General features: G+C 34.6%; 3 protein-coding genes across 6 annotated transcripts; 2 read left to right on the top strand and 1 right to left on the bottom strand.

Moving 5' to 3' along the window:
• Positions 1-3,752: 3,752 nt before the first annotated feature.
• LOC132166226 (receptor-like protein kinase HSL1) lies at positions 3,753-6,480 on the top strand. The gene is made up of 2 exons (XM_059577006.1): positions 3,753-5,876; positions 5,993-6,480. The coding sequence occupies exons 1-2, from the start codon at positions 3,770-3,772 to the stop codon at positions 6,409-6,411; spliced, it is 2,526 nt and encodes an 841-aa protein (XP_059432989.1). The 5' UTR covers positions 3,753-3,769; the 3' UTR covers positions 6,412-6,480.
• Positions 6,481-10,328: 3,848 nt separating this feature from the next.
• LOC132166720 (transcription factor MYB3R-1-like) lies at positions 10,329-18,081 on the bottom strand. Of its 3 annotated transcripts, none has more exons than XM_059577590.1 (11): positions 17,845-18,081; positions 17,658-17,712; positions 17,518-17,575; positions 16,299-16,393; positions 16,089-16,192; positions 15,382-15,510; positions 13,517-15,215; positions 12,581-12,873; positions 11,958-12,081; positions 11,077-11,301; positions 10,329-10,607 (listed from the first exon to the last, which is right to left on the bottom strand). In XM_059577590.1, the coding sequence occupies exons 1-11, from the start codon at positions 17,859-17,861 to the stop codon at positions 10,473-10,475; spliced, it is 2,934 nt and encodes a 977-aa protein (XP_059433573.1). In that variant the 5' UTR covers positions 17,862-18,081; the 3' UTR covers positions 10,329-10,472. The 3 variants fall into 3 exon arrangements, with proteins under 3 accessions (XP_059433573.1, XP_059433574.1, XP_059433575.1); XM_059577591.1 differs by having other exon boundaries at positions 11,958-12,075; XM_059577592.1 differs by lacking the exons at positions 16,299-16,393; positions 17,518-17,575; positions 17,658-17,712; positions 17,845-18,081 and having other exon boundaries at positions 13,517-15,210; positions 16,089-16,177.
• A 4,597-nt stretch (positions 18,082-22,678) lies between these two features.
• Positions 22,679-27,038, top strand: LOC132165305 (uncharacterized). 2 transcript variants are annotated; one of them, XM_059575806.1, is made up of 6 exons: positions 22,679-22,900; positions 23,145-23,202; positions 23,535-23,677; positions 23,773-25,521; positions 25,702-25,846; positions 26,220-27,038. In XM_059575806.1, the coding sequence occupies exons 4-6, from the start codon at positions 23,776-23,778 to the stop codon at positions 26,843-26,845; spliced, it is 2,517 nt and encodes an 838-aa protein (XP_059431789.1). In that variant the 5' UTR covers positions 22,679-22,900; positions 23,145-23,202; positions 23,535-23,677; positions 23,773-23,775; the 3' UTR covers positions 26,846-27,038. The 2 variants fall into 2 exon arrangements, with proteins under 2 accessions (XP_059431789.1, XP_059431788.1); XM_059575805.1 differs by having other exon boundaries at positions 23,033-23,202.
• Positions 27,039-27,064: the final 26 nt, after the last annotated feature.

Below are 27,064 nucleotides of genomic sequence, written 5' to 3'. Positions count from 1 at the left end.
GGCATCAAACTACAAGGATTTTACTAATTTATAAGAGAAGCTTTCGTGCCTTGGGCTAGCTAGCTGACTTTTAGTTTCTAGAATTTCTTTGTCATTGAGGCTAAATGGATCATAATGTTAGGAGAACACCATATTCTATGTGTAAATTAACACCTCGATATATATATATATATATATATATATATATATATATATATATATAAATTTTTAAATGCTTTCATTTGTTAAAATGATTTTAAATTCATGTCACTCGTTTAGTTTTTAGAATTTCGTTGACATTGAGGCTAATTGGGTCATAATGTTAGGACGAGAACACCACATTCCATGTGTAAATTAACACCTTGATAGTTGATATATTAATTTTTAAATGCTTTCATTTGTTAAATTGCTTTTGAATTCATGTTACTTGTTTAGTTTTTTTTGGACAATTTCTTATTCCAACCATATTCCAGCCATTCAAGTAGGGTGGCAATTCGTGCTGCATGTCTGGTTCAAGTCGTATCAAAACATAAGTATAAGATTATATATGTCAACCATAATCCGACTCATTTAATTAAACAAGTTGGATCCTTCGACCCTAATCCGCTAATTTCATGTTAAGTTTGCAGGTTTAGTAAAAAATTGCAGACCCTGAATGCTATGTATTAGGTTGAAGTTGTGTCAAGATATGAGTATAAGACTAAATAGATCAATTCTAATCCAACCCATTTCATTAAATAAGTTGACCTCTCAACTTTAACCCGCTAATTTCATGTTAAGTTTGTGCTAGATTAACGAATCATATCGAAAATTTTCAACCCTAATTCAAGTGGGACAACTTCAATTGAACAAGTAGTGCCATCCATGAATGGACGTCCAAATGGAGGTCAGCTTCCATACTATCACATCAGGAAACTCGCTGTCAAAACAGGACTAGTAGAAGTACTTCATGGTAGTGATGGAGCACTACTCAGGCTTTGAGTGGTGAGGCCAGCTTCTTCATTCTTTTCTCTTTTTTTTTTTACCATTGACTTCCAATTAAAAATAAAAAGTCTAATTGTTAGACCAAGACCTTTCAACAAAAAACTTCCTCTTTCCTTCTAAATTTGTTTGGGGGCTTTTGGCCTTTGGTGGTGGAGGGATATACTTGAGGGTGTCTATGTATCTAAGCCAGTTGGCTGAGTTTTGTCTTCATTTTTGTTCCCTTATTTTGACCATATCAAATTTCCCTTTCTTTTAAGCTGTGGAACCAAGAGGGTGTGGGATGGGGAAGTGAGAGGAAAATCTGGGAAGCAAATTCCTTAAACTGCTGATGCTTAATACAATCACAAGTGGGATGCCAAAACGCAGCCATTTGTTGTATATGATTATGTTTTTAACACCTACTGCTATGATACTTGTTGTCGTTTTCAACACATTCAAGATTGCAACAGTCTACACCTCTGTCACGTCCCCAATCCCTAACCTCAATTTAGGGTTAATTGAGGTTCCGACCTAACTAATTAGAGCGACCAAGGTAACTATTAACAAAAGCATAGAAATCCAAGACAAATTGCAGAAATTTAAAATTTTAAGGAAAAAATACACTTACTCCTTTGAATTCATGACACATCTTTTTCACTTACATACCTCTTTGAACTACCAGTTGTGATACTTAACTCCCTCCAACTACTACTTAGAAATAAAAAGCCCCATCCATTAGTTGAAAGAGTTAAAAATTGACAGAAAAATGAGTACATTCGTTTTATTATTATTATTATTATTATTTTTTATTGAAATAACAAAAATGCCCTCCAAATAATATATATTTAAGAGAAGAGGTATTTGGGGGTGGTTTGGCTGCCTGGCCCACCCCTGAATCACATGGGGGTTGGAGGTAGCTCTGCCATCACACATGGGTGGTTGCCACATGGGATTGGTGGCTTAAATACCTCTTTTCTTTTCTTTTTTCATCTAAATAGTAGTTGGAGTCTGGAGTGAGTAACAATAATAAATAATAATTTGAAGGGGTCATTTTATGAAAAGTAAGTATATTTTTTCGAGGGTAAGAAACCAAGTAGAATTCCTCAAATCTTAATCATTGATTTAGAATTCAATGATTGAGATTTTGTCATTTTAGCACTGATCACTTTTAACAACTCAACAATTATGTAATTACCACTTACCTGTATTTTAGAAGTGATAACTGCTGACATTTCATTGCAGTTCTACATGGGAAGAGACTTAAATGGCAATTGTTCCAATGGTGATGATATTGCCATTGAAACAACTGCCATATAAGTTAAAAGAGTGCCATCTTCTAAATAACAAAGAGATTCGTTTCACAATCTAAAATATTAGAGACCCACTTATAATGCAGGATTCAAGACTCCAAAGCATAGCTTAAACAAAATGTTAAAAAGCATAGCTCAAAAAATATGCTAATCCATGTAACACATGACCAAGGAAGCATCATTTTTAATCTCATTATGACTAGGTTTTCTTGTAGAGATTCTTGCTCGGAATAGGTGTCCAAAACAGATCAAAATTATTATTAATCAGACAGAACCTCTAATTATAAATTTGACATATACTTTATATTACATCACACCTCCAGTTTTACTGTATACTAGCTAGCACCTTTAATATTGTTTAAACATTTTTAATCATTTTTCTTATTTCAAGATGATGCAGCTCGGATAATGGTTTCTGGTATCGCACTCGAGCGCACTAAAGTGCGATCGAGCGCACGCGGGACCATTATGTTATTTTTTTTGTCTTTTATTAGCTAAACCGACTTTATTTCATTGTTTTACTAGGATTATGGTTTTGAGAGTCTTTATTTTGTTATTTTATTAGGTTTAGGGTTTTGGGCTATAAATATATGCTTATAGCCTCCAAGAAAATCAGTTTATGTTAATTTATCAGTTTTCTCTTAAATAAGAATTACTCATAGATGAGTTTTCTTCATATTTTTTCTTGAGTTATAGATAAACTTTATACTTTTGAGAAGAGTTCTTAGATCATAGATAGACTCAAGATCTAAGAATTATTTATCCGTTCTTGTTGTTACTGTTTCTTTGCATCCTACCAAGTCAGGCTGCATCACAAGAGGATTAGGATCCCCTACAATTTTTAGAAACGAGTGAATCTTGTCTTGATAGTTGCTTATGAAAAGGGGAAAGAAAACGAAAGTTAGAAGGACTACCATAATATTGTACAATTACTATTTTCAGCTCTTTATACTCAATTCCTCACACTCATTTATGACCTTTAAAATTACTATTGAATTAAAATTTAATAAAAATCTATCTCAAATGATGGTTTTAAAAGTCACATATAAATATAAATATGAATACGGAGAATTAAAAGTAAAAAAGTGAGACATTTCTTTTTCGGTGGTCGTATGCCATGAACGGCCTTTATTATCAGTGTGCTACTTCTACCAAGTCAAACACGGAAGAAATTTCCATGAAGCAAATTGGAATGAATTGCTGAAAGTGAGAGACTTGTGAACTGAATCCATGGGAATCGTACGCCCGCCTTTGTTGAACATCACAAATTGACAAAAGTAGTTGAAGAATTCATGGGAATGGTACGCGCGGCAGCCTTTGTTGAACATCACAAATTGACAAAAGTAGTTGAAGAATTGGACGCAGTTTAAAATGGGAGATTTTTGTTTTATACACATTTTCCCAGCAGATAACTTCAGAAACGAAAATTGGAATATCTTGTGGGGTTTCCATTTGAATAAAACGTACTGCAGTACTGGATCTGTATTCCAAAGTAGTAACCTCTTACAAACTAATTAATGACGAAAACATCACTAAAATACATCCAATTTTGTTGCTACACAATCCTTTTCCTCCTCCTCTTGATCCATGCAAACTCTCAGGTAAATGTTGAAGAGCAAGCGGTCCTACTGAACCTGAAGCAACACTGGCAAAACCCACAGTATCTCAGCCACTGGACCTCATCAAACTCCTCCCATTGTATCTGGCCAGAGATCATTTGCAGTACCGATGGCTCAGTCACCGGAATATTCGTCTCACTCATGGAGATCACCGGAACAGTCCCACCCTTCATCTGTGACCTCAACAACCTTACAACCCTTGACCTTTCACACAACCACATGAACGAGTTCCCGAGAGCTCTCTACAACTGCTCAAAACTCCAGTACCTCTACCTCTCGCAGAACAGCTTCGTTGGCAAAGTACCTGATGATATTCACCTTATGTCTCGCCTTCGTGAGCTCAACATTGCAGACAACAGGTTCTCTGGAACAATCCCAGCATCTATCGGGCGGTTAACAGAGCTGAGGATGCTTTCGCTTACCGCGTGTCAGTTTGACGGTTCTTTCCCGTCAGAAATTGGCAACTTGTCCAATCTTGAACGTCTAGAATTGGCCTACATGAAAATCATGCCAGCAAGGTTGCCTTCGGAGTTCACAAAGTTGAAGAAACTCAAGTATCTTAATGTGGCAAGCTCGAATTTGGTAGGAGAAATCCCAGACATGATTGGAGAAATGGTTGCACTAGAGCATTTGGATTTGTCAATGAACAATCTGAACAGGAATGTCCCAGATAGCATAGGTCGTCTTCCAAGGTTGGTAAATTTTATTTTGTTTGACAACAATTTATCAGGTACTCTACCTCCGGACCTTGGGAGGTATTCTATGCTTGAAGAGTTTCAAGTGTCGTCCAATTGGCTTACTGGCCAGCTGCCACAACACTTATGTGATAATGGAATGTTGGTAAATGTGGTAGCTTTCGACAACAACCTCAGTGGTCAACTGCCCAAGGCCCTTGGAAGTTGCAATAATTTGGGAAGTCTTATAGTTCGGAATAATCAACTCTCAGGCTCCCTTCCTTCAAACATTCTATCATGGAAATGGCTAACTATTCTAGACCTTAGTCGAAATTCATTCTCTGGACAAATTCCAGAGGAATTTGGTTTATTACCGTACCTCAATCATTTGAACTTGGCAGAAAACCGACTGTCTGGACAAATTCCATTGCAACTTGGCCGCCTAGCTGGATCTTTTGTCAATCTCTCTTCCAATCATTTAACTGGGAGGATCCCATCTGGATTCCTTGATGGTGCGTATGTAAGAAGCTTCTTGAACAATCCTGATCTCTGTGCTAATAGCTCATCAGTAAACATTGACAAATGCAATTCCAAATCAAGCAAAATTCCGGTTCGATTTCTTGTTTTGATAATATGTTCGGTGATAGCAACACTTCTACTACCTGTATTCTTCGTGATCAGAGTTTTCGTGAGAAGAAAGCATGGATTGGATTTGACGTGGGAGCTCACCTCATTCCAAAGGCTAAATTTCACAGAATCTCACATTTTGTCTGGACTGACAGATAATAATGCGATTGGTAGTGGTGGTTCGGGCAAGGTATATCGTGTTGCTATTAATCCTTCACGTGAAATTGTTGCTGTGAAGAAGATTTGGAATAACAAAAGGCTAGAACAAAATCTTGAAAAAGAATTTCTTGCAGAAGTCAAAATACTGAGTTCAATTCGACATTTCAACATAGTGAGCTTGCTCTGCTGTATCTCTAGTGATAATTCAAAACTTCTTGTCTACGAGTATTTGGAAAATCTTAGCTTGGATCTATGGCTGAATAGGAAGAGTAGAGTATCAACTGTCCCAGGTTCAGTCCAGCATGTCATCTTGAACTGGCCTAAGAGGTTGCAGATAGCAGTTGGGGCTGCTCGGGGCCTCTCCTATATGCACCATGACTGCTCACCACCCATTGTTCATCGAGATGTGAAGTCAAGCAACATCCTTTTAGATTCTGAGTTTAATGCAAAAATTGCTGATTTGGGTCTAGCCAAGATGTTGATAAAGGAGGGACAATCTGCTACAATGTCAGCTGTGGCTGGCTCTTTCGGCTATATAGCTCCAGGTGTGTGACATGAAATTTCTAAGATTCACTTTGATCATGCATGATATATGTTTGTTTCCTTCTTTTCCATCAATAGAAATTTCAAATTCAGTTTTTGTTGTTAACTTGAACTGCAGAGTATGCTTACACGACACGAGTCAATGAGAAGAGTGACGTTTATAGCTTTGGGGTTATCCTTCTAGAGCTTACAACTGGAAGAAAAGCTTGTGATGGCGGTGATGAACACACGTCACTTGCTGAATGGGCATGGCGATACTTTCAAGAAGGCAGTCCTATAGTTGATGCCTTGGATGAGGAGGTGAAGGAACTCTGTTACTTGAATGGAATGTGCTGTGTTTTCCAACTTGGAATCATTTGTACAGGTACACTGCCTTCTACCAGGCCGACCATGAAAGATGTTTTGAAGATTTTGCTCCGATGGAACCAAACACTCACTTATGGAGAGCAGAATACTGCAAGTGATCAGTACGATGCGAATTCAAATCGTGAGATTGTATTAGAAAATAATGATGCAACTTTTACGTCCACTGTTTGATGCTTTTTCAAATGCCATGAGGGCTTTTTTTGAGGAATAATCTTAACCATATCAATAAAATAACTATTTCAAATAGTTTGTGTATCAAAACATGTTCAATTATTTTTTGGTTGAAAGCACAATTTATCAGTTTTAGCCGTTCCAAGTATACTTGTTATTTGCAATACTTTTGCTTGTTCTTTAAGATTTTCATAATATTTTATCTTGGTGATCTAGTTCTCGAACAAGTCAACCTTGCATTTTGATGTAGCGTGACTTAGTGGGCTGCAGCGAAGAACATCAATAAGCAGCGAATAAATACTTTTAGATCTTGATTCTATCAATGATCTAAAAAATCTTTTTGATAAAAACTAAATACTTCTAAAGTACAAAAATTGTGTAAGATAGACGAGAAAAGACGAGCTTGCCACTGGTGCATGCCTGAAAATTATTTTGCGATCAGTTCTTTTGTTAATATATACATGTATTTTTAGTTCTTAGCTAGGGTATGCATGTCTGATCATATTTGCTTTGTGGGTAGCTATAACTCTGGCTTGTGGATTTTAGCTCACCTTTAGTTTCTGGTTGGTTCCTGATTTGGGTATTAAGTGTTTGTATTTTGTTGTGGTTGATGTTGCTTTTTAGTTCTGTTCTAATTAATCACTTAATCATTATTTTAAGACCTTCTCACATGTGAATTTAAACTCTTTTTTAATAGATGAGGCTTAATACGTAAAATATTTAATTAAAATTAGAACTAAATGAATTGATTAGAAAATGGACATGTATGCATCCAAAAAAAAAAATTGAGTGGAAATCATGTGTGTTAAACGAACGTATATACGCCAGTAAAAAGTGAGTCAAAGTCTTCTACCAGTTTTTTTGTCGAATTTCCATGCATTTTTCCACAAAATAATGATGGTTACCTAAAACTGAGTCATCGGCTGTCCGGCCTTAACAGCCGATGCATTTTTCCACAAAAGTGAGTCAAAGTCTTCTTATTGTTAGGTAACCATCATTATTTTAGTGTACATGGAAAAGTTGTTTAGAAAAAAAAAAAGGAAAAGTAGAGATTGACTGGAAATGAATGCATCCAAACAAAAACTTGACTGGAAATGTGTGAAACAAACAAACGTAAGCCAGTTACAAGGTTCGTCAAAGTCTTCCCCCAGTTTTTGTCGAACTCCCATGCATGGCGTATCTTTCACTGCTCAGAGAAAAAGAAAGTCCCTTTCCCATGAATCCTCAATTTCCATCTTTCCCATTTTTCACGTTATAATAATTGGTGGGTAGACACTTATACAACTCGTCGCTTTGGCCCTTTTTTTTTTTTTTTTTTGGCATTTTATCAAGGCTAGATCGATCAATCCCTCACCAGAAGATCAAAGTGCAAAAGCTTATTTTTCAGTATAAACGGGGATTTAAGCACAAAGTATCCTTTTCATATATACTAGCTTAATTAGAACCCGTGCAGCGTGGGATTATTCATTATAATTTGATTTTAAAACTTAAAACACATTTCCATTGTATTTTTTATTATAGGTCAAAAAAGTTGTTAAAAACATTGTATCATGCCTATTTCAATAAATAAATAAAAAAAATACAAAAGGTTATTCAACAGTATATTGTTGAATATAGTGATACAATTATACATAAGTTTGCATGAATATATAAATCACATAAAAATATACTATCATAAGAACCATATATAATTTTAGTTTTAATCTATATAAATTAAAACATATTAAAAAATTCTCATATGTGTAATTTAAAACCAACTGGAATGAGTTAAAACATAAGACCCTTAAATCATAAGACTCATAAAACATATTAAAATATTTATTCTCATAGGAGTAGTTTTATTTCTTTCATCAAAGAAAGAGATAAAAAATCGTAGAAGGAATATTGGAACACAAAAAAACATAATGAACAACAAAGTCAATTAAATTTACAAAAGAACAATAAGAAATTTGAATGAAAAATAATATATAAATTAGAATAGAAAATAAGGAAAGAGTAACCCTAAACCCAATAACAATATATTGAGAATTGTAGCAAAACTGAGAGTAATCCTAAACCCAATAAGTTTTTGTGTAATACCTATTATATTTCAATACAAATAAAACTCATAAAGTTTGAACATTTAAAAAATAATACAAAGCAAAATAACAAATCAATTTTTTTATTATTATTATTATTTTTTTTATGGATACAAAAATAACAAAATCTTTCACTTAATATTTAATGCAATCAAATAAATCATTTCAATCTTCCCTTAATCTAAAAAATAAATTTAAACAACCTAAATTCGTTCCCATATGTGTAGTTTAAAATGAAAAATATAAGAAGAAAAAAAAAAAAAACATGAAAACTAATAGAAAATTAGAAAGAAAAAAAAAAACAGGAAAACATGAATTTTGATTATCAAAGTATTAATATAAAATTAGCATAAAATTTTTAATATTTTTTGGTGTAATACCTATTATTTTTAATACAAATAAAACTCATAATTCTAACATTCAAAAAAAACAAATGAAAAAAAAAAAAAAAACTATAAAACATTCAAATGAAGAATAGCTGAATACCCACCAAAAAAAAAATTCTCAAGAAACAAATTAAAGATCATCAATTCACAATTGCTAAAAATTTATACATAAAAACACAAAGATACATTCATCTCGAATATCTCATACCTTAAATCATAGTTTAGAGTCACATATATTTTCATGAAACTGATCAAATAAACTTTGTGCAACCGTCAACTTCTATAGGAAAGAGTTTTGAAACGTTGTTGCCGTAGAAGGAGAGACGTGAGTTTAGAGTGAGAGAGATAAATGTGAGTTAATAAAACGAAAGGGCAAAATGAATTAATTAAGGAAAAATTGTGTTTTAATAAAGGGAGAGATACAATCTCTACCTAATCTCTAATTTAAAACGGTGTTTGGTACAAAAAAAAAAAAAATTCTCAAGAAACAAACTAAAGATAATCAATTTACAATTGTTAAAAATTTATACATAAAAGCACAAAGATACATTCATCTCGAATATCTCATACCTTAAATCATAGTTTAGAGTCACATATATTTTCATGAAACTGATCAAATAAACTTTGTGCAACTGTCAACTTCTATAGGAAAGTGTTTTGAAACATTGTTGTCGTAGAAGGAGAGGACGAGTTTAGAGTGAGAGAGACCGACGTGATTTAGGGTGAGAGAGATAAATGTGAGTTAATAAAACGAAAGGTCAAAAGGAATTAATTAAAGAAAAAATGTGTTTTAATAAAGGGAGAGATATTAGTGCATTAAGACACTTAATTTATTTATTTTTAAAAAAATAGTGATTTAGGGTGAGAGATATACATAAATTAATAAAAAAAAAGGTCAAAAAGAATTAATTAAGGAAAAATCGTATACTTAATTCATTATAAAAAAATTGAAAAAGGAAAAACCCCTTTCAATATTTGCCCGGTTCAATTATAAAAAATTATGAGTAAAAAAGTTTAAAATTTAATTTTTTTTTTTTTTTTAAAAAAAAAACATGAACACGTGAGTTAATAAAAAGAAAGGTCAAAATGAATTAAAGAAAAATCGTACACTTAATTCATTAAAATAAAAAAAATAAAACAGAAAAAGGAAAAAAAACTCCTTCAATAATTGCGCGGTTCAATTATTAAAAATTATGAGTAAAAAAATTTAAAATTTAAACAAAATATTGTTAGTGTGAAAAGAAAAAAGGTTATAATTTCATTTATGTTATTTGTTTACTTATTTGATTCGGACATTAATTACGCTAATTAATGACCGGAGGTAAAAATTAAAAAAAAAAAAACGATTTAGATATTAAAAACATGAGCAAGTGTATAAATTTGACATATACTTTATATTACATCACACCTCCAGTTTTACTGTATATTACATCACATCTCGGATCTGAAAACATTGAAAATGAAATCAAGCACAACTTATTGGATAAACTATACTATCTACATTCACTCTGCATAACTGAAACCATGACACATTAATAGATATACTATAAAAACTGCACACATGAATATAAACTCACTTAACATACAAGTAAACTCACTATCTACAATTCTTCATCAGATAAGATGATGGGCTTGAATTGCTTGTAGAGTTTGTGTTCTCCGGAAATTTCTTTCTGTCTGCGCTCTTTCCAGGCGTCCCACATCCATTGAAATCAAGATGGCGTCGTTCTCCCTGTAGAATTTATGAAAGAACAAAATTTAATGATCTAGAAACAGTGGACTAATTCATGAAGAAAACAACATAACATGTTTTAGTCTCCGTAGAGAAAAAAGGAGGGGAGGGCAAGGGGCGTAGGAATAAGAACGGTTTATAACAAAACCTGCTCCACTGAGTGAGCCTAGGCACAAGAGCAGTTCATAAAGGATATCTATAATTACGGTTCAAGTTGCATCTTACAATAATTGTGAGGGTATCCAGCATATATTAGTAGAACTCATATGGAATAGACCAACCAAAAAAGATATGTATAAAAGTATTTTCCCCAAGAAGGAATCCTAGAATTCCATCTATTTGGTGTTTGGAAAAATGGCACATCCATTTTAAGGCTAGAAATTCCCATGAAAACACATGTACACAACAAGGTCCAAAAGCTACAAAAGACACTGATAGGGAATAAGTTCATGCACACACTGTCCCTTACCAAGACTCCAGGAGGCATATTCTCCTGCTCGTTACGCAGAAAACAATTGTCCTCTCCAGATAAATTTTGGTCGTCGGAGAATACTGTCTTTGAGGTCATTTCAGGATCATTACTTGTCAAAACGTCCCAGGCATTCTCAAATACAGCAGAAGTGTCCTCGCTCAGCTTCATCAACCCTCTGGCATCATAGCTTCTCATCCCAGGGCTCAAAAAGTATGCCAGATCCTGCAGAGGTCATTTAATGAGTTGGAGAAATTACAGCGTTAGAAAGCACAATACTAAGCAGGTATGGCAAAAGAAAAAATTGCGCAAAAGCACATGCTTTTTGCAGATGGTCAAAATTCTCAGTGATGAGATCTACAGTTACTAATATTTTCATATTGTCCCCTTTATTCTTTTACTAAGTGTGCTGTCACAAACCCAGATATAATGACGTTGCATGTGATGATCAGATCGTGTATAGGAGGGCATCTTAAGTATACAACACATTCTTAAGCGGGGAATGTTCATCAAACGAGCAAAGGATTTATGAGTAAAACTGTGACACCTTATAAAGTTAGTCTTACATTGGTAATTTGGGTAGGTGGATTGCCCACATTGAGTGGATAAATTATAAAGGTGCTCATAAATGCTAAGTTCCATATTAGGTCCTTACTAATTCTATTTCAAATGACATTTCCTATTGCAAAGCATTCCGATCAATTATCCTAGTCAAGTCATCACAAGTCTGTTTGAATTTTCATACTTCAACTCTAGTCAAAACAATTGGACATTTAAGGTTCTTAGAGATTATACCATGTTCCCAAAACTCAGAAAATAGAGGGGGGAACAAGCTTTTCTTGTGACTCAACAATATTAGCAACCAATGGGCTTTGAACTACCTCAAATGTCAGGTCCATATCAAATCTTGGTCCAGGGAGAGCAGTATTTATGAACAAAGGAGACTTCCATGCGGATGGAGATACAATTCTTCTCTTTCTACCTGGAGTCTCGTCAAACCTAGAACTTGAGGGATACAAAAGAGAAAGAAAAAAGAAATCTTATTAGGATATCAGACTGTAACAAAAAAAAAGATATATGGGCTAAATGAGCTATACAGATATTCAAAAGGAAATAATAGAGCAGATTTGCTAAGCTCATGACCTTCAGGTTTCGGGAATTTTGTTGTTCAACGCTAGTGCAATGATTTTATAAAAAGTATATAGCCTTTTTGTTCTTATGACAGAGAAGAAGAGAACAGAAGGTCTGCAATAGTGTTTGACTAATATGCGCTTTGCATGTTACCATAACTAGGAAATAAGCACATGAGTTCCATTATCTTATTCATCAAGTGCATATCCAAGGAACCTATGACAGTGTGCTCTGCTCTGTTAACTAAATTTCAGAAATTATAAGTTTCTGCAACAATGATTTATCATCGTCTTGTATCCAGTAATGGACTTGAGAATAATAAATGAAATAGAAATTAGTAGTCTTATGTTAAACCATAAGTATAGTAACTTACATGCTAAAGCTTTGAATATCAGTATCATTCCCAGCATTTCCACTAGTGCCTTCTAGATGCTTTACTGATGGTGTGCATTCTGTATACGTAGCTGGAGTTGCATACTTTCCATTTTTTGGAGATGATGGCTCTAAATTGCCACCTCGGTATGATTTAGTGTCCAACTTTATAATATATTGGCCTTTGGGACTTAAAACTGCCATACTCAAGGCTCTAGTTGTTTGATGTCCGACTCTATCAGGAGAAAAGATAAGCTGATCATCTATGTTCCGTTCAACAAGCACTCCTGTAGGCTGTAGCACCATAAATGGAATTGATATAAACCAGGAAGTTAGTAAATAATATGTAAAAGGGTGAACAACTAAGAGAAGTTGCAGACCATCTAGTTCTGCAGAGTTATCGATGATAACCATTTGGTGATTAAAACATAAATGGTTCTACAATACAAGTGAAATTTTAGTTTACAAGGCTCTTTATTTCCAATTCGAAAGTGATACAATCAACTGATGAGCATAAAAGATTTTATTCCACTTAAGTAGTACAAGAGAATGCAGAAAGTAGTTAAAATTGTTTTCTCAAAAATCATGCTCCCCTACTGCATAAGTAACTTCACTTAAACACTGTTTTAGTATCTACATCCCAATATTCTAGGCATTAAAAGAAAATTATTACTCCATAATGCAGGACAAGAAAACTTAGATAATCAAGTTGAGCAAATGATAAGAGGTATTGGATTAAGTAGACACAGTGCCGCACGCCAAAGGTTTCACAAGTTACGACTAATCACATTATAGTGTGACCACCATAAGGAGCAATGAAAAAACATGATTTAAAAAGGAAATAACTCACAATCAAACTATTCTCTTGGAATTGCAAAACTAATAAGGTCAAAGAAACCTAGAGCAACAAAGTAACAATAATTATACAACAACTCACAATTAGAACGGTAGCATCAGCGTTTATCTTGGACTTAGGACTCATGGTACCCTTCTTAACCTTCTCTGGAGAATTAGTGATTCCGGCCTCTTTCTCTGACATTCTAATGGCCAAATTCACAATCCTCTCTTTCTCCTCATCAAGAGCATGGTCCATATTAGCTTTATCAGGAATGGAGTCTTCCGATTTCACTTTCTGGTCAAATGGAGAATCAAATAGCTCCCCAGTAGGCGAGATGGGCATTGTGGAAGCCCCATTCTCGTCTAAAACTGATTCCAGAGAAGAAAAACTACTGATCAAGCTAAATGCGCTTGTATTTGTGTCCTTCTCAAGTTCTTTGCCTCCCTTTGACTCCTCAACCTGTGACAAAGGTTCATGCAATCTCTTTTTCATTATGGTCGGCGTACATGTGAAGCTCTTGGCAGCATTATTCAACATAGCATTTTGAGTACTTTTATGAATTGGTGACTCCCGTAAGCTGCGTGGTGAGGAAAAGTTCATTGGATGCATCAGTAGTTGGCGAATCCCAAAGGGACTATATGCTTGCTGCATATCATCGCCAGATGCTATGAGATCAAAGTTTAAAAAAGGAATTTCTAAGCTTGGAAAATGAGGAGGTTCATTAAACAGATTTCCTGAATCCTGTTCTTCTGTATTCATAGTAGTAGCATTGTTATCCATTGAGGAGAGGGTCTGCGTAGAATCTGAGTTCAATGAACCAACTAAATCCCCGGGAGCCAGCTTCGAAGCAACCTTCGCCTCATCTGAGTTAGAAAGATTCTTCGCGTTCTCATCTCTGGACAGAAAGGTCCCATTAATATCTGAGCTTACCTCACTAAATATATCTACAGGAACTAGTCTTGGAGCATTCTTTGCCTGGTCTAGTTTCATATGGTGGTCTTTTTCATCTGCATCAATATCAGGAGAGTCGACATAGATAAAGTCATTGCTTGAACTTGTAATGACCTCCAATTCCGAAATTCCTCCTGGGGCATCCTTTAGAGGGGCACATGGCTCCAAAGCAGAAGTTATCCGGGAATCAGATTGGCAAATCATTGGAACTGTGACACCATCCTGGTTATTTGATTGTTCTGTCACATTCCCATAAAAAAATCTTCTAGTATTCCCCGTCTCTGGAAATGCAATCTCAAGTAAATCACTCTCAGATATCAATAAGTGATCCATTTTTTCAGAAGAAACATGCATGTTTTCCATTGTAGCAGCAGAGGTCTGTGACGCAATACAGTCTTTGTCATGGCTTTCATTTACACATTTACAGTGTTCAGATGTTCCAAACAATTCTAATGATTCCAGTGATACATCCACAAAGATGTTGGGCGATTCATGGGAACTAAACTGGCAATCCTTACTTCCATGAGTTTCAGCCTCATGTAAAAAATATTGCTCAATATTGGGCCCCTTTCCACAATCAGATTCCTCAGTCCTAATATTTCCCATTGCATTTGCTGTTCCTGAATCAAATTGGGCGCAATTGACCTCTATTGATCCTTGACTACATTGTGAAGTTTCATCTTCTTCAACCCCATCCACTTGTATCTGTTGCATCCCCACTGACGATGACCTAGGTTTTCCTACATGAGGCAGACCTTGAAACTTTTCAAGCAATCCCGAAGCCATATAAGATGACAACCTCTTTTTCACAGAGCTGTTCCAGTGATTTTTTATTGCATTGTCTGTCCTGGTGCAAACAAGCACAATGATGTTTCAGAACTTCGGTCAGAAAATATTTCTGAATTCATCTTAGCTAATGTGCAATTGAAATTTACATTCAATTGTAGTAAACGGTCAAACCATAGATTCAATAAAATTATACTAACATGATGGTAATTTAAAGAGATTCCTACCTTCCAGGCAAAAATTTCTGTAACTCAGCCCACTTGTTCCCACATTTTTCATGAGCACAAATTAAAGCCAGCTCCTCTTCCAGTGTCCACGGTTCCTTGTTTATGGAAGGATTAAGATGGTTATGCCACCTGAAAACCATGAACATCATCTAAAACTAAGCTACAAGGCAGTATCAATAACCCTTACAATAAATAGGATCACTTCAAAACAAAGTAGTTATCGTCACAATAGATATATAACACACCCGAAAGTGTTCCCTTTTGCTTCGGTTACAGGTGTTTGCTTCAACTAGTAACTTCTTCTATTCTGATGATGCTACTTATTTAATGTATTCAGCTAATGTGTTTCTAAAACTGGATGTAAAATAAGCGTCCAAGAAACAGTTCCAATATAGGTAATTCACTTATTTTAACATATTCAACAAAAAATATGAAATGAAGAATCCTAGTATGATCATAATCTTGCAAAAATTAGAAATTATAAAACTCTGATATTTTCCAAAATGAGAAATCAGAACAAAATATGAATGAGAAGGAGAAAACTAGAAGTCAGACAAGTGAAACCCAAAAATCACCACACCCAAGTATTTCATAAACTAACTTTTCATAGAACTTGTGTGGAGTTCGGACAGCCTACAAAAGCTCTTCTAAGATGACGACCAGAGAGAGACAGAGAGTAAAATGAATCAAGAAATTAAAAATCCGACCTTTCACGACACTGCTTTCCAATACGTCCAGGTAATGCTTCTGCAATGGTCGTCCACTTCTTTGCCCCATATCTATTCACTAACTGGACTATTACCTCATCCTCCTGTTCATAATTTTACAAGATCAGCCACTTATACCATGGAATCACAAAGTTGAACTTATTTTGAAAATAGAATTATAGAGCACTAACAGTTTGTAAAACAACATACCTCTTTAGTCCATGGACCTTTGACGAGTTCAGGATTTAAGACCTTCTGCCACCTGTGCAGGCACTGCACATCTGTTCGATCTTTGAAACATGCCGCTGCACATGAAAAAAAAAAAGGATCATTCAAAGTTCCATACTGCACTGTTTGAACCCACAAAGTTGTACTTTATCTATGAGTGAATAAAGGGAGAATAACAAGTATTTTGATTTTGTTTCGGTTAAAATCCATAGGATTCTATCTATACTTATTATTTCCTTATGAAATCAATATGATTTCATGTAATCATGTCTGATTATTATTTTGGAATTTAATATATAGTTATTAGAACAGTAGATGTAGGTTTTTAAAGGCCGAATCACCTTAGACTTATGTGTTCCTTTTTTCTTTTTTGCTTCCATTCCTGCTTTCTCATTATTTTTAATTTATTATTTTAACATAGTATTAGAGTCGGTATCTGTGCACTCCTTTGCACCAAACTTGGTTCTTTCACACATGCTCCATGTGCTACCTTTTTGCTCCTTCTCCAGGGACCCCGTTTATGCTCGTAGCTTGTACCTTTGTTCCAACTCCATGAACCATTGTCAAGCTCATGCTATGAACCTTTGCCCTTTTCACTCCAAGAACACTCATCCATGTTCACACCTTGCACCTTTTTTGTACGTATTCCAGGAAACTTTTGTTTGTGCCTGCACTACTCCACCATACCATACACCACCATTGGCTCGGATACCACTTGTTAAGGAGATTGATACCTTGGAGAGTTTTTTTGTGAGCTCATAAAATGCTATATTAACTACTCACACTTATTACATATTTTCAATGTGGGACTCTATCCTTTTACAGACATATATATTCAACAATTTCAAAATCTTATTACTATTATAAGATCAGCATAATCAATGACATTAAAACAATAGACTTACGCTTCTAAGGCCGGAACCACCACAAACTATTTTGTCTTTCTTTTTCTTTTTTTTCTTCTCTCTTTTGCTTCCTAGCTTATTTCACATTATAATTTAATTTATTAGAATAACAGTTTCAAACCTCTATGACAAAAGACAAACAATTAACGGAAGTAAAGCAAGAGACATGAGAGCAAAATCATGTTAAAAGATGAGACAAAACTTTCTAATGTAGTACAAATATCTCGTACTAAACACAACCTAGAATTTGCGAAACATTTCTTTTCATAAATACATGTCATTCCCATTATAAATACCTATTTTTTTCCAACTTTTTCCTTTGTAATGTTGAACCGCGCTGCGCAATATCTCGTCCTGAACATAAGACACAAACCCTTGTCACAGGTTGTTCATCAACGACAAGATACATATAAACAAAAGCCCATTTCAAGTGTACCTCTTCGGCAGTCCATTTTCCTGTCGTCGATCGCCTTTTCGGACCAGTAGTCCTCCTGAAGAAACACACCCAATTCGGTATTCCATAAGAACCAATTTCTAAACTCTGTGAAAATGCCTAACTGAAAATGGACAATCACAAACTAAAAATTCAAAAACTGATACAAAATAAGCGGAAATGTAATTACCCATGCAAAGGCCTCATCTTCTGAGAACCATCACTGTTGTCCACCAGAACCGAAAAGGATTTTGAAATTCAGCGAGAGAGAGCGAGAGAGAGAATTGAACCTTGTCTGTGCGATTTGCAGATCCTATTGACCAAGTATGTTCTACTTTCTAGTGCAGAGAAGGACCTACAAATGCACACGAGAGAGAGAGCGAGCGAGCGAGAGAGAGAGAGAGAGTGAGTGAGTGAAACGGTCGAGAAGAATTTGAAAAATGAAGGGGTAAAGGTGAGGAAGGCAAGAGTCTAGTTTAAATGTGGAGCAAATTGTGGAACATCAACGGTGGAAAAGCAAGGGCGTGGGATGGAGTCAAAGATATCAGCCGTCCCTTTTTTGAGTCCCACTGGGCTACTCCTCCAATTCAAATCCTAACGGCTCTCTTACTGGCTTTGGCCGGTGACTACTCCCCTATATGTTTTATTTTATTCTACTATTTTTTTTATTTTTGTTTCCGTTTCTCTTAAGTAACGTTTTGAATAATCGCACAATTTTCATTTATTTATTTTTTAAAAATGCTATTTTTTCTTTTCTTGTTTTCAAATCTACCATTGCGTGTGTTTGTTAAGAATATTATTGTGTGTGTTTGTTTGATCCAATTCATACCACACAGATTTTCGGTGCATTTTATTGAGCCCGGTTTAATGGGAAAAAATATATTTTTTCTTTTTATAAATGAAATAGAATATTTTCTCCAATAAAAAGACTATTTTTTTTTATATTAGGTTAATGAAGTTGCTGAGAATTTACGAAAGAGATATACTATAATGCAATAAAAAGACTATTTTTAGCGCATTAAAATTCTAGGTGACAATATGTCACATGTCTTATTAGTAGGTAGGGCTACAACAACAACGAGTGTAACCTATAACCTCTTGCCACCTATGACTTTATAATTGTAAGTGACGCTAAATTGTATTTCAATTGCATAACAGAAGTTTGCACTCGAACCAAATCATTTGATTATGATGTAAGGCATTTGAATTTCATTCATTCTCTTTTTCTCACCAAAAACTTAAAACTAAATCTGGACCGTTAAAAAAATTACCAAAAATTTCCTCTAATGTTATTTACAACATCTTAGCCAAATCCGAGAAACAATTTCTTTTTTATTTGTACTGTAAATTGTTCCCCAATTCCAACGTTTAGCAGCATATGCAAACCCGGAATAGGGGAAGGACAAAATAATTCACAGAAATGTTTTTTTTTTTTTTTTCTAGTTTTTGGCTATATGTGAAAAACAAAATCATCAAAGATTTGGTTGGTTGGTGTCGCTGAAATATGGTGTTATCGGTGATTAGACTTGTCTCATATCATTTCAAAATACAAAGTGTCGAATAAATGGTGGTAGTTTGGTAAATTTTATTTAGATCTTTATTGAAAAAGACAAATATTCAATAGTAATAATAATAATAATAAATAATAATAAAAAACAAACAAAGAATATTAATGCAATTTGTAAAACAAAATATCAATATCAAGTTGAAGTTTAACTATTACCGTAGTCGAGTTGGTAAAGTAGTAGGAGTTTAGTTTTTTCCTTTCTTTTTATTGATCATGTGTTCAAATTCGCTTGTGATAGTAGTTGCGTGAACTAGATACTACTAAGAAGGAACTTTATTGGCTTACACATTTTGGTAAGGTTGTGGTGACAGATTCGCATTTTCAGACACTAATTATGACTCAAACCGAATATTTCATAGCGGGTGAGAACTTCAATGGTCATGCCCAAGAAAAAAAATTACACTAATCGCCCATTTCCATCCTTTTGAATAAAAAAATAATAATTATTTAAAAAAAAAAAAAAGTTGAAGTTTAACTAACGTCAACTTGAATCCTATTTTCAAGTTTTAATGTCAATTTTTTTTTTTTTTTTTTGGTCTAAATCAGCAGTCAAGTTGGATGGAAAAATATATTATAGAGGCATTTGAAAGAAATGGGATATTTAAACAATTGTAGAGGCCATTGAACCCATGGCTAAGGACAAGTCTATAATCAGCCTGCAGGTTATATACAGTTTTATGACAAGAACCGATAAATGGACGGCCATGATCCAGGGCTCTCAACCTACTTGTTGTCTAATATATATATATGGCCTTTTACATATTACAATTTGCACCAAATGAAATTTGAATTATTGAAAACCAACGGCTCACGATCAATGCAATTCAAAATCTAACTTAACCTTAAAAGTGGACAAAGTTTGTCTTTAAATTGGATTTTTCAACAAAGTTTATTATTATATCTTTAAAACATGTAATTTAAGAGTTTAGGTAAATGAAAACTTTGCTCCAGTTGTTAAAGTTCTTGTTTTGTCTTTTGTTTAAAAAATAATAATAATAACAAACAACTTATTTATATCATATAAAAATACTTTTTCAAACAAAAATTAAATAAAACCCCGCAAAACATACTAACAAACTGAGCCTGAATTTAAAGACAATGGTTTTTGTTTTTTATTTTGTTTGTCCTAGCTTTTGGGTAGATGATGGATTTGTTGTCCTGACCTTTGGGTTAAGGATGGCATAGATCGGTGTGGGGGCTTAACTCTCACGGCAAGATTTTTAGTTTCTAGTTTTTTTTTTTTTTTTGGTCTACCCATGTCCTAGATCTAATCTGCACGAAGCAGATTTGTTCCTTAAATGTAATTGTATATAGGTTAGCGGAAGATTGAAATAATTTTTATGACTTTGTAACCTTTATACCTTTTGGCTATGATTTTTCAGAGCTGTATGCTCTACCTTGTAACTTGTAAGAGCTTTATGCTCATGAAATTTCATTAATAGAAGTTTCATATTTTCAAAAAAAAAAAGAGACTCGAATTACCCATAATGTATAAGATCTAAGGAGCAATTACTTTGCCGTTATTTATTTTTTGGCTCAATTAAAAAAGTACATACATTTTTTTAATAATGCTATAAATTATATTTTTATTCCATATTAAAGAACGAGCGAATCTATTTAATTTCGCTTTCGACAATGAGTTGGACCATGTACTATTTATGTTAACGGTGAAAAGAGGAAACAAAAGAAGTGACGAGGATTCAACTGCATTTATGAGAAGCACCAAAAACAAACAACAATCAATGGGAAATGCTGCAAGACTCCTGTGACTGCCTTTAAAACTGGTTTCCAACATTTATGTTTGATAATGGCTTCAAAATATGTTTTTTTTTTTTTTTTATTAAAAAAAAAAAACAAGATATTTTGATATGAAGCAAATAAATATATGGATAAATTGTGGAGTTCAATTAAGATCGATAAGAACTTTTATATTTTTATATGTATTGGTTGGTGTTTGATTGATCTAAACCATTTACATATAGATCTACAGATAACAAAGATTGAAATACTTTATACATTTTCTATGAATTATTAAAGTCTTTGTTTACATATGGAAGACATAATTAAATTGATATTGGCCAAGAAGTGAAATAAAATATAATCTTACCTTTTTTTTTTTTTTTTAAGCATGAGTCCATAACAATAAGGCATTGACCTCTTAAAATGTATATAATCATACATTTTTTTTTATTTTTTTATTTTTTTAAATTTGATAAACAGAAATCCATAACAAGAAGGCATTGGCATTTTTTATTTACCCTTCAATGCTAGCAAAATGACGAAATTACCCCTATAAAATTTTCAATTAGACAAAAATACCCTTAAAATTTTGAATAAATAAATAAATTTTAATATTTTTGTTTTTATTTTAGTAAGGATAATTTTGTCATTTTGTTAAAATTTGGAGTACATTGTTATTGTTTTAGTAGTTTGGGGGGTAAATTGTCCTAATTAATAGTTTGGGGGTAGATTGTCATTGGGGTGGTAGTTTGAGGGGTTTAAGTGGATTTACCTTTTTTTTTTTTTTTTAAGAACACACTTAAACACATTTGAAACCTAAATACAGTTCAAACCCTAAACTCAACTGAAAATGTATTATGCGATTCATTCCTAAATTGAATAAAGAGTTGTTTGTTTCAAATACTGTTAAACAAAACATTAATCAAATTATTTAAATATTAGCTTTAGAGGCTCTATTTTCATAAATTATATATTCCAAAATCTTTATAGTTGTTAATTATCTAAGCATTCTTAAAAATATTTTATTAATTATAAGAGACTAGCTAGAAACTAAGGTTGTACAGACGGTGGTGATTAGCGGTTAGAGGCAACCACTAACCGCACTGGCCTCAGGCTATTTATAGTTTTAAGTAACGTGAGTGATTTAAGCTCAAACTCCACCACATTAACCACTTTGCCGATATGGGTCTTTTGGGCCTATTTTAGTGTTTTGACCATTTTTTGAGGCCTACTTTAAGGTTTGTTTTAGACGATTTTGAAACTGTTTTAAGTATTTTGGTATGAAACCCTATGCCAAAATGAAGTCATTTTGGTATGAAACACCATAACGTCATTTTGTTATATTATTTTTTTGTATATTTAATATATATTATATATACGGGTAGGCAATTATTAACCGCCTCGTCTATCCTACTACCACTAACCGTACCGCCTTAGACAGTTAATTAGAAAAAGTTATGCTAGTTAGTGATTAATAACATTTATTAACCGTTAATAATCGTTAGTCTCTACCAGCCTAGCTAGACCAATAAAAAAAATAAAAAAAAATAAAAAATCTTTTGGTTGGTTTGTAGACAGTCAGGTAGGGACAGTCAGTAAAGGATCCAAGCGCTCCCTTACAAGAATAAATGATAAATAAAGAAATAAAAAAGTAATAGATAATAAAACTAGCATGACTAAGTGGCAGAGGTAGTTTCTCATTAAGTTCACAGCACAACTTGCCATTCTCTGGTCCTACCTTCCCTCTTCATGCTTTTGAACGGCTTTGGCTCTTTGGCACCCTGAAACACGCGCACCGGCTTGACCAAAATGTTCCCATTAATCACAACCAGAATCTCTCAACCATTTCCTTGTCCCATGATACCCTGTAAAAAAAGTCAATGCACCGACTGTTATGCTCCTGCTCTGAGGATCTAAGTCTCTCCTAGCTCACTTGCAGGTGAGTTTTCTTTCAAACCGTTTCTGGGTCTTGATCAACTTTGCTTTTGTGAGTAACTGTTATTCATGCATTTGCTCATCTGGGTTCTGCGTTTGCTCTTTGTTGTCTTTCTGTTGTTTTGGTTTTGGATAGGTGCTAAGGCAGAGAGAGAGAGAGAGAGAGAGAGAGAGAGAGAGAGAGAGAATTTTTGGTCATTGCTGAGAATGAACAACCTCTGACGTCAGGAAATCATGTGTTTGTATAGATGCTAGAGCATAAGAATTGGTTGATCAAAGCTGAGAAAGAACAACCTATGAACTCAGGTAAGTACGCTTGAAGTTTTAATGGGTTGATGGAAGTTTTTGCTTTCAATTTGCTAAGTCCTTGTAAATCTTCCATTAGCTTTATGTTATAATTCGGGAATCTGTGTGTCAATTCTCATGAAGAGATAATAATCATGCTTGATGCTTCCAATTTGTTATGTTCTTGCCGTCTTATCAATTCAATAGTGAAAAAAAATGATGGAATTTCATACTATTAGTTCATGTTTGAAAATTTCAGGAAGAGAATGATACATTCATTGTTTATTGACATTACTTGTCGTTTATTTCATTGGCGGCAACTTATGATTTGTTTGTGTGTGTTTATTCACCAGCGCCGAGCAAGTATATTTTTGACTGTTGCAGACAACCCTGCAAATGATTGGTTAGTGTGTGTTTATTCACCAGCGCCGAGCAAGTATATTTTTGACTGTTGCAGACAACCCTGCAAATGATTGGTTAGAATACTGCAAATCATGTAAGCATTCTACAAGTACTTTACTGGGATTGGCGGATTTGGTTCTTAAAATATTAGCTACATCTGACTCTGTCAATGTAATTTTGTGTCGGCAGAATATGCCTCAAGGCAGCCTGAAATCAGCAGTGTATAAATCATTTGTCAGATGTAACGATCCAAAAGGAGTTGTGGAGTGTAAGACAATGAGAAAATCAAGGACAAGTTCTCAGAAAATGGACCGCAGGATTGAAAGCCGAAGAAGTACACCAAAGAACTCCTCAGATACATCCATGGAGTACAAGGCAGAGAAAGAGGAGATGCATCTCTCAAAAGGGTTCAAAGAAGAAGTTCATAGTCCATCTTCCTTCCAACTCATGGAGGTCTCACAAGGAGTCCAGAAGCTGAACCGGATGATTGACTCATGGACTAAAGGAGTGAGATTTGATGGGCAGTCTAAAGATATTGCAGAAGATCTATTGAAAGGAGCTCTTGATCTGCAGGAGTCTCTAATCATGCTAGGGAAGTTGCAAGAAGCATCACATTATATGACTCGGTTGGAAACGAAGCAGAATGAGAAGTTGGAATTGGAAAGGAGAAGAATTGATGAAGTGGGGATTGACAGAAAACAGTCAAGTGAATTTGGGGATCAAAATTGCTCAGGGGGATTTCAAAAGCGACGGATTTCGGCCGATGGGTCTTCAAGGGATCACATTGAGGCGCTTAGGGAAGTGATCAGAGACAGCTTTGCCAGGCAGAATATATTGCCAAACCCAACCATTGAAGAAATGGGTTATCTTCATCTAAGAGATTTAGACTCGGCTTCAGAAATCCCTACCACAAGCTCAAACCAGTCTTTGATGGTTCATCCATGTGATTTTAGTTCTATTGACCCTGCTTTTTCATCAAGAGCTCTACAGACGAAGGAAAAAGCCCCAAATTTGATTGCCAAGCTTATGGGCCTAGAAGATCTCCCTTCAAAACCATTGCGGACCTCTCTCCAGAAACATTTAGAGAGTGAGAGAATTTTGAATCAACGAAGGGCTGTCTTTGATATTGATAGGCCTAGGGGAAGGAAGCCCCATTCTAATGCAGATTCAGAGCGAAGGACACTGAAGAAAATACTTGAAACCATGAAATTCAAAGGACTTCTGAAAAGCAACTCTGTCAAAGAGCTCAAGCCTCCTCAGTCCTATCATTCCAAAAAAAGGTTGATTGATGAGATACCGCCCATTGTTCTTATTAAACCTTTGATGGAGGAGCTCCAAACACCAGTGCTTCAGGAAGAGGAAGCTTTGAACACAAAAAAGATGCTCAGACAAGTTGAAAGAAAAGAAAAGCTTATTCCTTCCAAAACTCACAAAGAAGGGGCTTTGAGTTCCAAGAAAATGCATAGAAAAATGGAAGCAGTAGAGGCTCCAACCAAAACGCTTAGCTTAGAAGAAGGCACTAAACATAAAGAAGTAGTTAGAAAACCAGAAGAGAAAAAAGTAAAGTCCAAAGAAAAGGCTTCAAATAAGCTGAAAGCTACTGGACTTGTAGATCAGAAACTGCAGAAAAAAGAGGCAACCGACAAGAAAGCTCATAAGATTCAAAACGCCAGAGGGAAACCATCAGAGATGGAGAATGTGAAAGCTAAAATCGTCTTGAAATCTGAAGATCAAGCGAAGGCGGCCTCCACAAAGCCAAGAAAGCATGAAAACGGATCGAACATCATAAACAACCAGATTACTAGACGACCAAGTGCTTTCCAAAAATCCATCTCAAAACTCACAACAAAAACTACAATTTCTAGTTCCACTGATCAGAAAAAGAATCAGCTGAAGAAGACGAATCCCGTCAGGGAGCCTATTGCAGCTAAATCAGTTGTGAGTCTTCCTAATGACTTTCTGAAACTTCTGTTTGTGCTTTAAAATTTAAAAATCATTGATGTGGATTTTTAAGTATGAGAAATACTACCTAGTAACCAAACTTTTGCCATATGACTGACCTGTGAATGAAGAAGATTTTTTGGTTTGTGAAAATTAAGGCAGTCTTCTTTTCCACAGATCGAGAATTTTGGATCCCAAGAAGATGACAAGAGGATCAATCTTGGGAGTGAAAATTGCTCTCCAATGATAAGAACTGACACTTCTCTTGCGGGTCAACTTCCTTTAGAGGAGGACATAGATGCCTCTGAATCTTATATTGAAGGTAACATACTATAGGTTGATTATGCTATGGTCAAAATCTGATACTTAACTATGGTGAATTGGTGATACTCTAGAAATAAGAATGATTACATATGAAAGCTATTTAGAAGTACATGCATATTATATTATATTTACATGTTTTATGCCTCCCACATGTCTGGGACTCTGGATCATAAACATGGATACATACATACATTAGTTAAAAAAACTGATGTTTTTTCTTATCTGGTTTGTAGACAAAAATGCTTGAGATATAATATAATGAAAGTATTATGCTTCATTGAACAACTCCAAATTTAGAGAGACTTGAGAGTATGCATTAAACCTGCCATCACCTTTATACTTAAGTAACTCTATTTTCTTTTCAATTGTAGAGCATTGCAGTAATAGCCAGAGTTCTCTTTCTGATGTCATACCACTGAGCCCCAAACATGAAATAGATGATAAAACTGCAGAGGAAGCTTACAATCACATCATTCACAGTAGAACAGATATCAAAAGCTTCAAAAGTGGAACTAATCTTGAAGCTTTGCTCTTGAGCAGTCCATCATTCCTGAGTCGTGCGGAGGAGCTGTTTTATCTCAATGTGAGGAATCCTTCTGGCATCAGTGATTTGGTAGAAGCCAATGTCAAACCCTCTTTAGAATGTGCAAATGAACTCATTGAACGTAAAAGCCTTAGAGATTCTCAGACATTAAGCCATCCTTTGTTGCTTGCGAGTGTGGGCAACTTGAGAGTGTGCATCTCAATAGATAATTTGGTGGGGGAAGTTTGTAAGGGAATTGAAAATCTGAGAAGCTACAGCAATCTTGCTGGTGAGAGTCTTCTTGTAGATGGTATTTATGCAATGTTGGAGAGAGATATAAGTTGCAATGGAGTGGAAAATGCAATCTGGGATTTTGATTGGAGGCATGCATTTTCTGCGGATGATGCTGAGCAAGTAGTGAATGAGATAGAGAAGCTACTTTTTGATGGGTTGATTGAAGAGGTCTTTACATAATTTGTGCTTCAGCATATTCTCTATGTTTGTTTGGGACATGTTTGAGAGGCCAGTGTACTAATACTGCTTTTATTTTTTCTGTATATACAATGGTGCAATGCTTAATACAAGACAAGATAGTTGAAAATGGCAACTAGTGTCACAAGGTTAAGATCTTATTTGAAATTGCGTTTGAAAGCTTAAAAAGTATTTTTAGTATCTAAAAAGCTCAGCAAAACA

This window comes from Corylus avellana, chromosome ca11 (genome assembly GCF_901000735.1).
Source record: "Corylus avellana chromosome ca11, CavTom2PMs-1.0".
Classification (NCBI taxonomy): domain Eukaryota; kingdom Viridiplantae; phylum Streptophyta; class Magnoliopsida; order Fagales; family Betulaceae; genus Corylus; species Corylus avellana.
Note: the sequence above shows the minus strand (reverse complement) of the source record. Positions and strands in the feature narration are given on the sequence as shown.

Bases quoted from the DNA above. Each gene is read 5' to 3' on its own strand.
- LOC132165305 (XM_059575806.1), top strand. From the start codon at position 23,776: ATGCCTCAAGGCAGCCTGAAATCAGCAGTGTATAAATCATTTGTCAGA. The intron at 25,522-25,701 runs GTGAGTCTTCCT...TCTTTTCCACAG, and splicing joins CTATTGCAGCTAAATCAGTT to ATCGAGAATTTTGGATCCCA. The intron at 25,847-26,219 runs GTAACATACTAT...TTTCAATTGTAG, and splicing joins CTCTGAATCTTATATTGAAG to AGCATTGCAGTAATAGCCAG.
- LOC132166720 (XM_059577590.1), bottom strand. The intron at 17,576-17,657 runs GTACACTTGAAA...TCTTATGTTCAG, and splicing joins GAAAATGGACTGCCGAAGAG to GACGAGATATTGCGCAGCGC. The intron at 12,874-13,516 runs GTGAGTTGTTGT...ATGGTGCTACAG, and splicing joins CTGATGCTACCGTTCTAATT to CCTACAGGAGTGCTTGTTGA.
- LOC132166226 (XM_059577006.1), top strand. From the start codon at position 3,770: ATGACGAAAACATCACTAAAATACATCCAATTTTGTTGCTACACAATC. The intron at 5,877-5,992 runs GTGTGTGACATG...CTTGAACTGCAG, and splicing joins TTTCGGCTATATAGCTCCAG to AGTATGCTTACACGACACGA.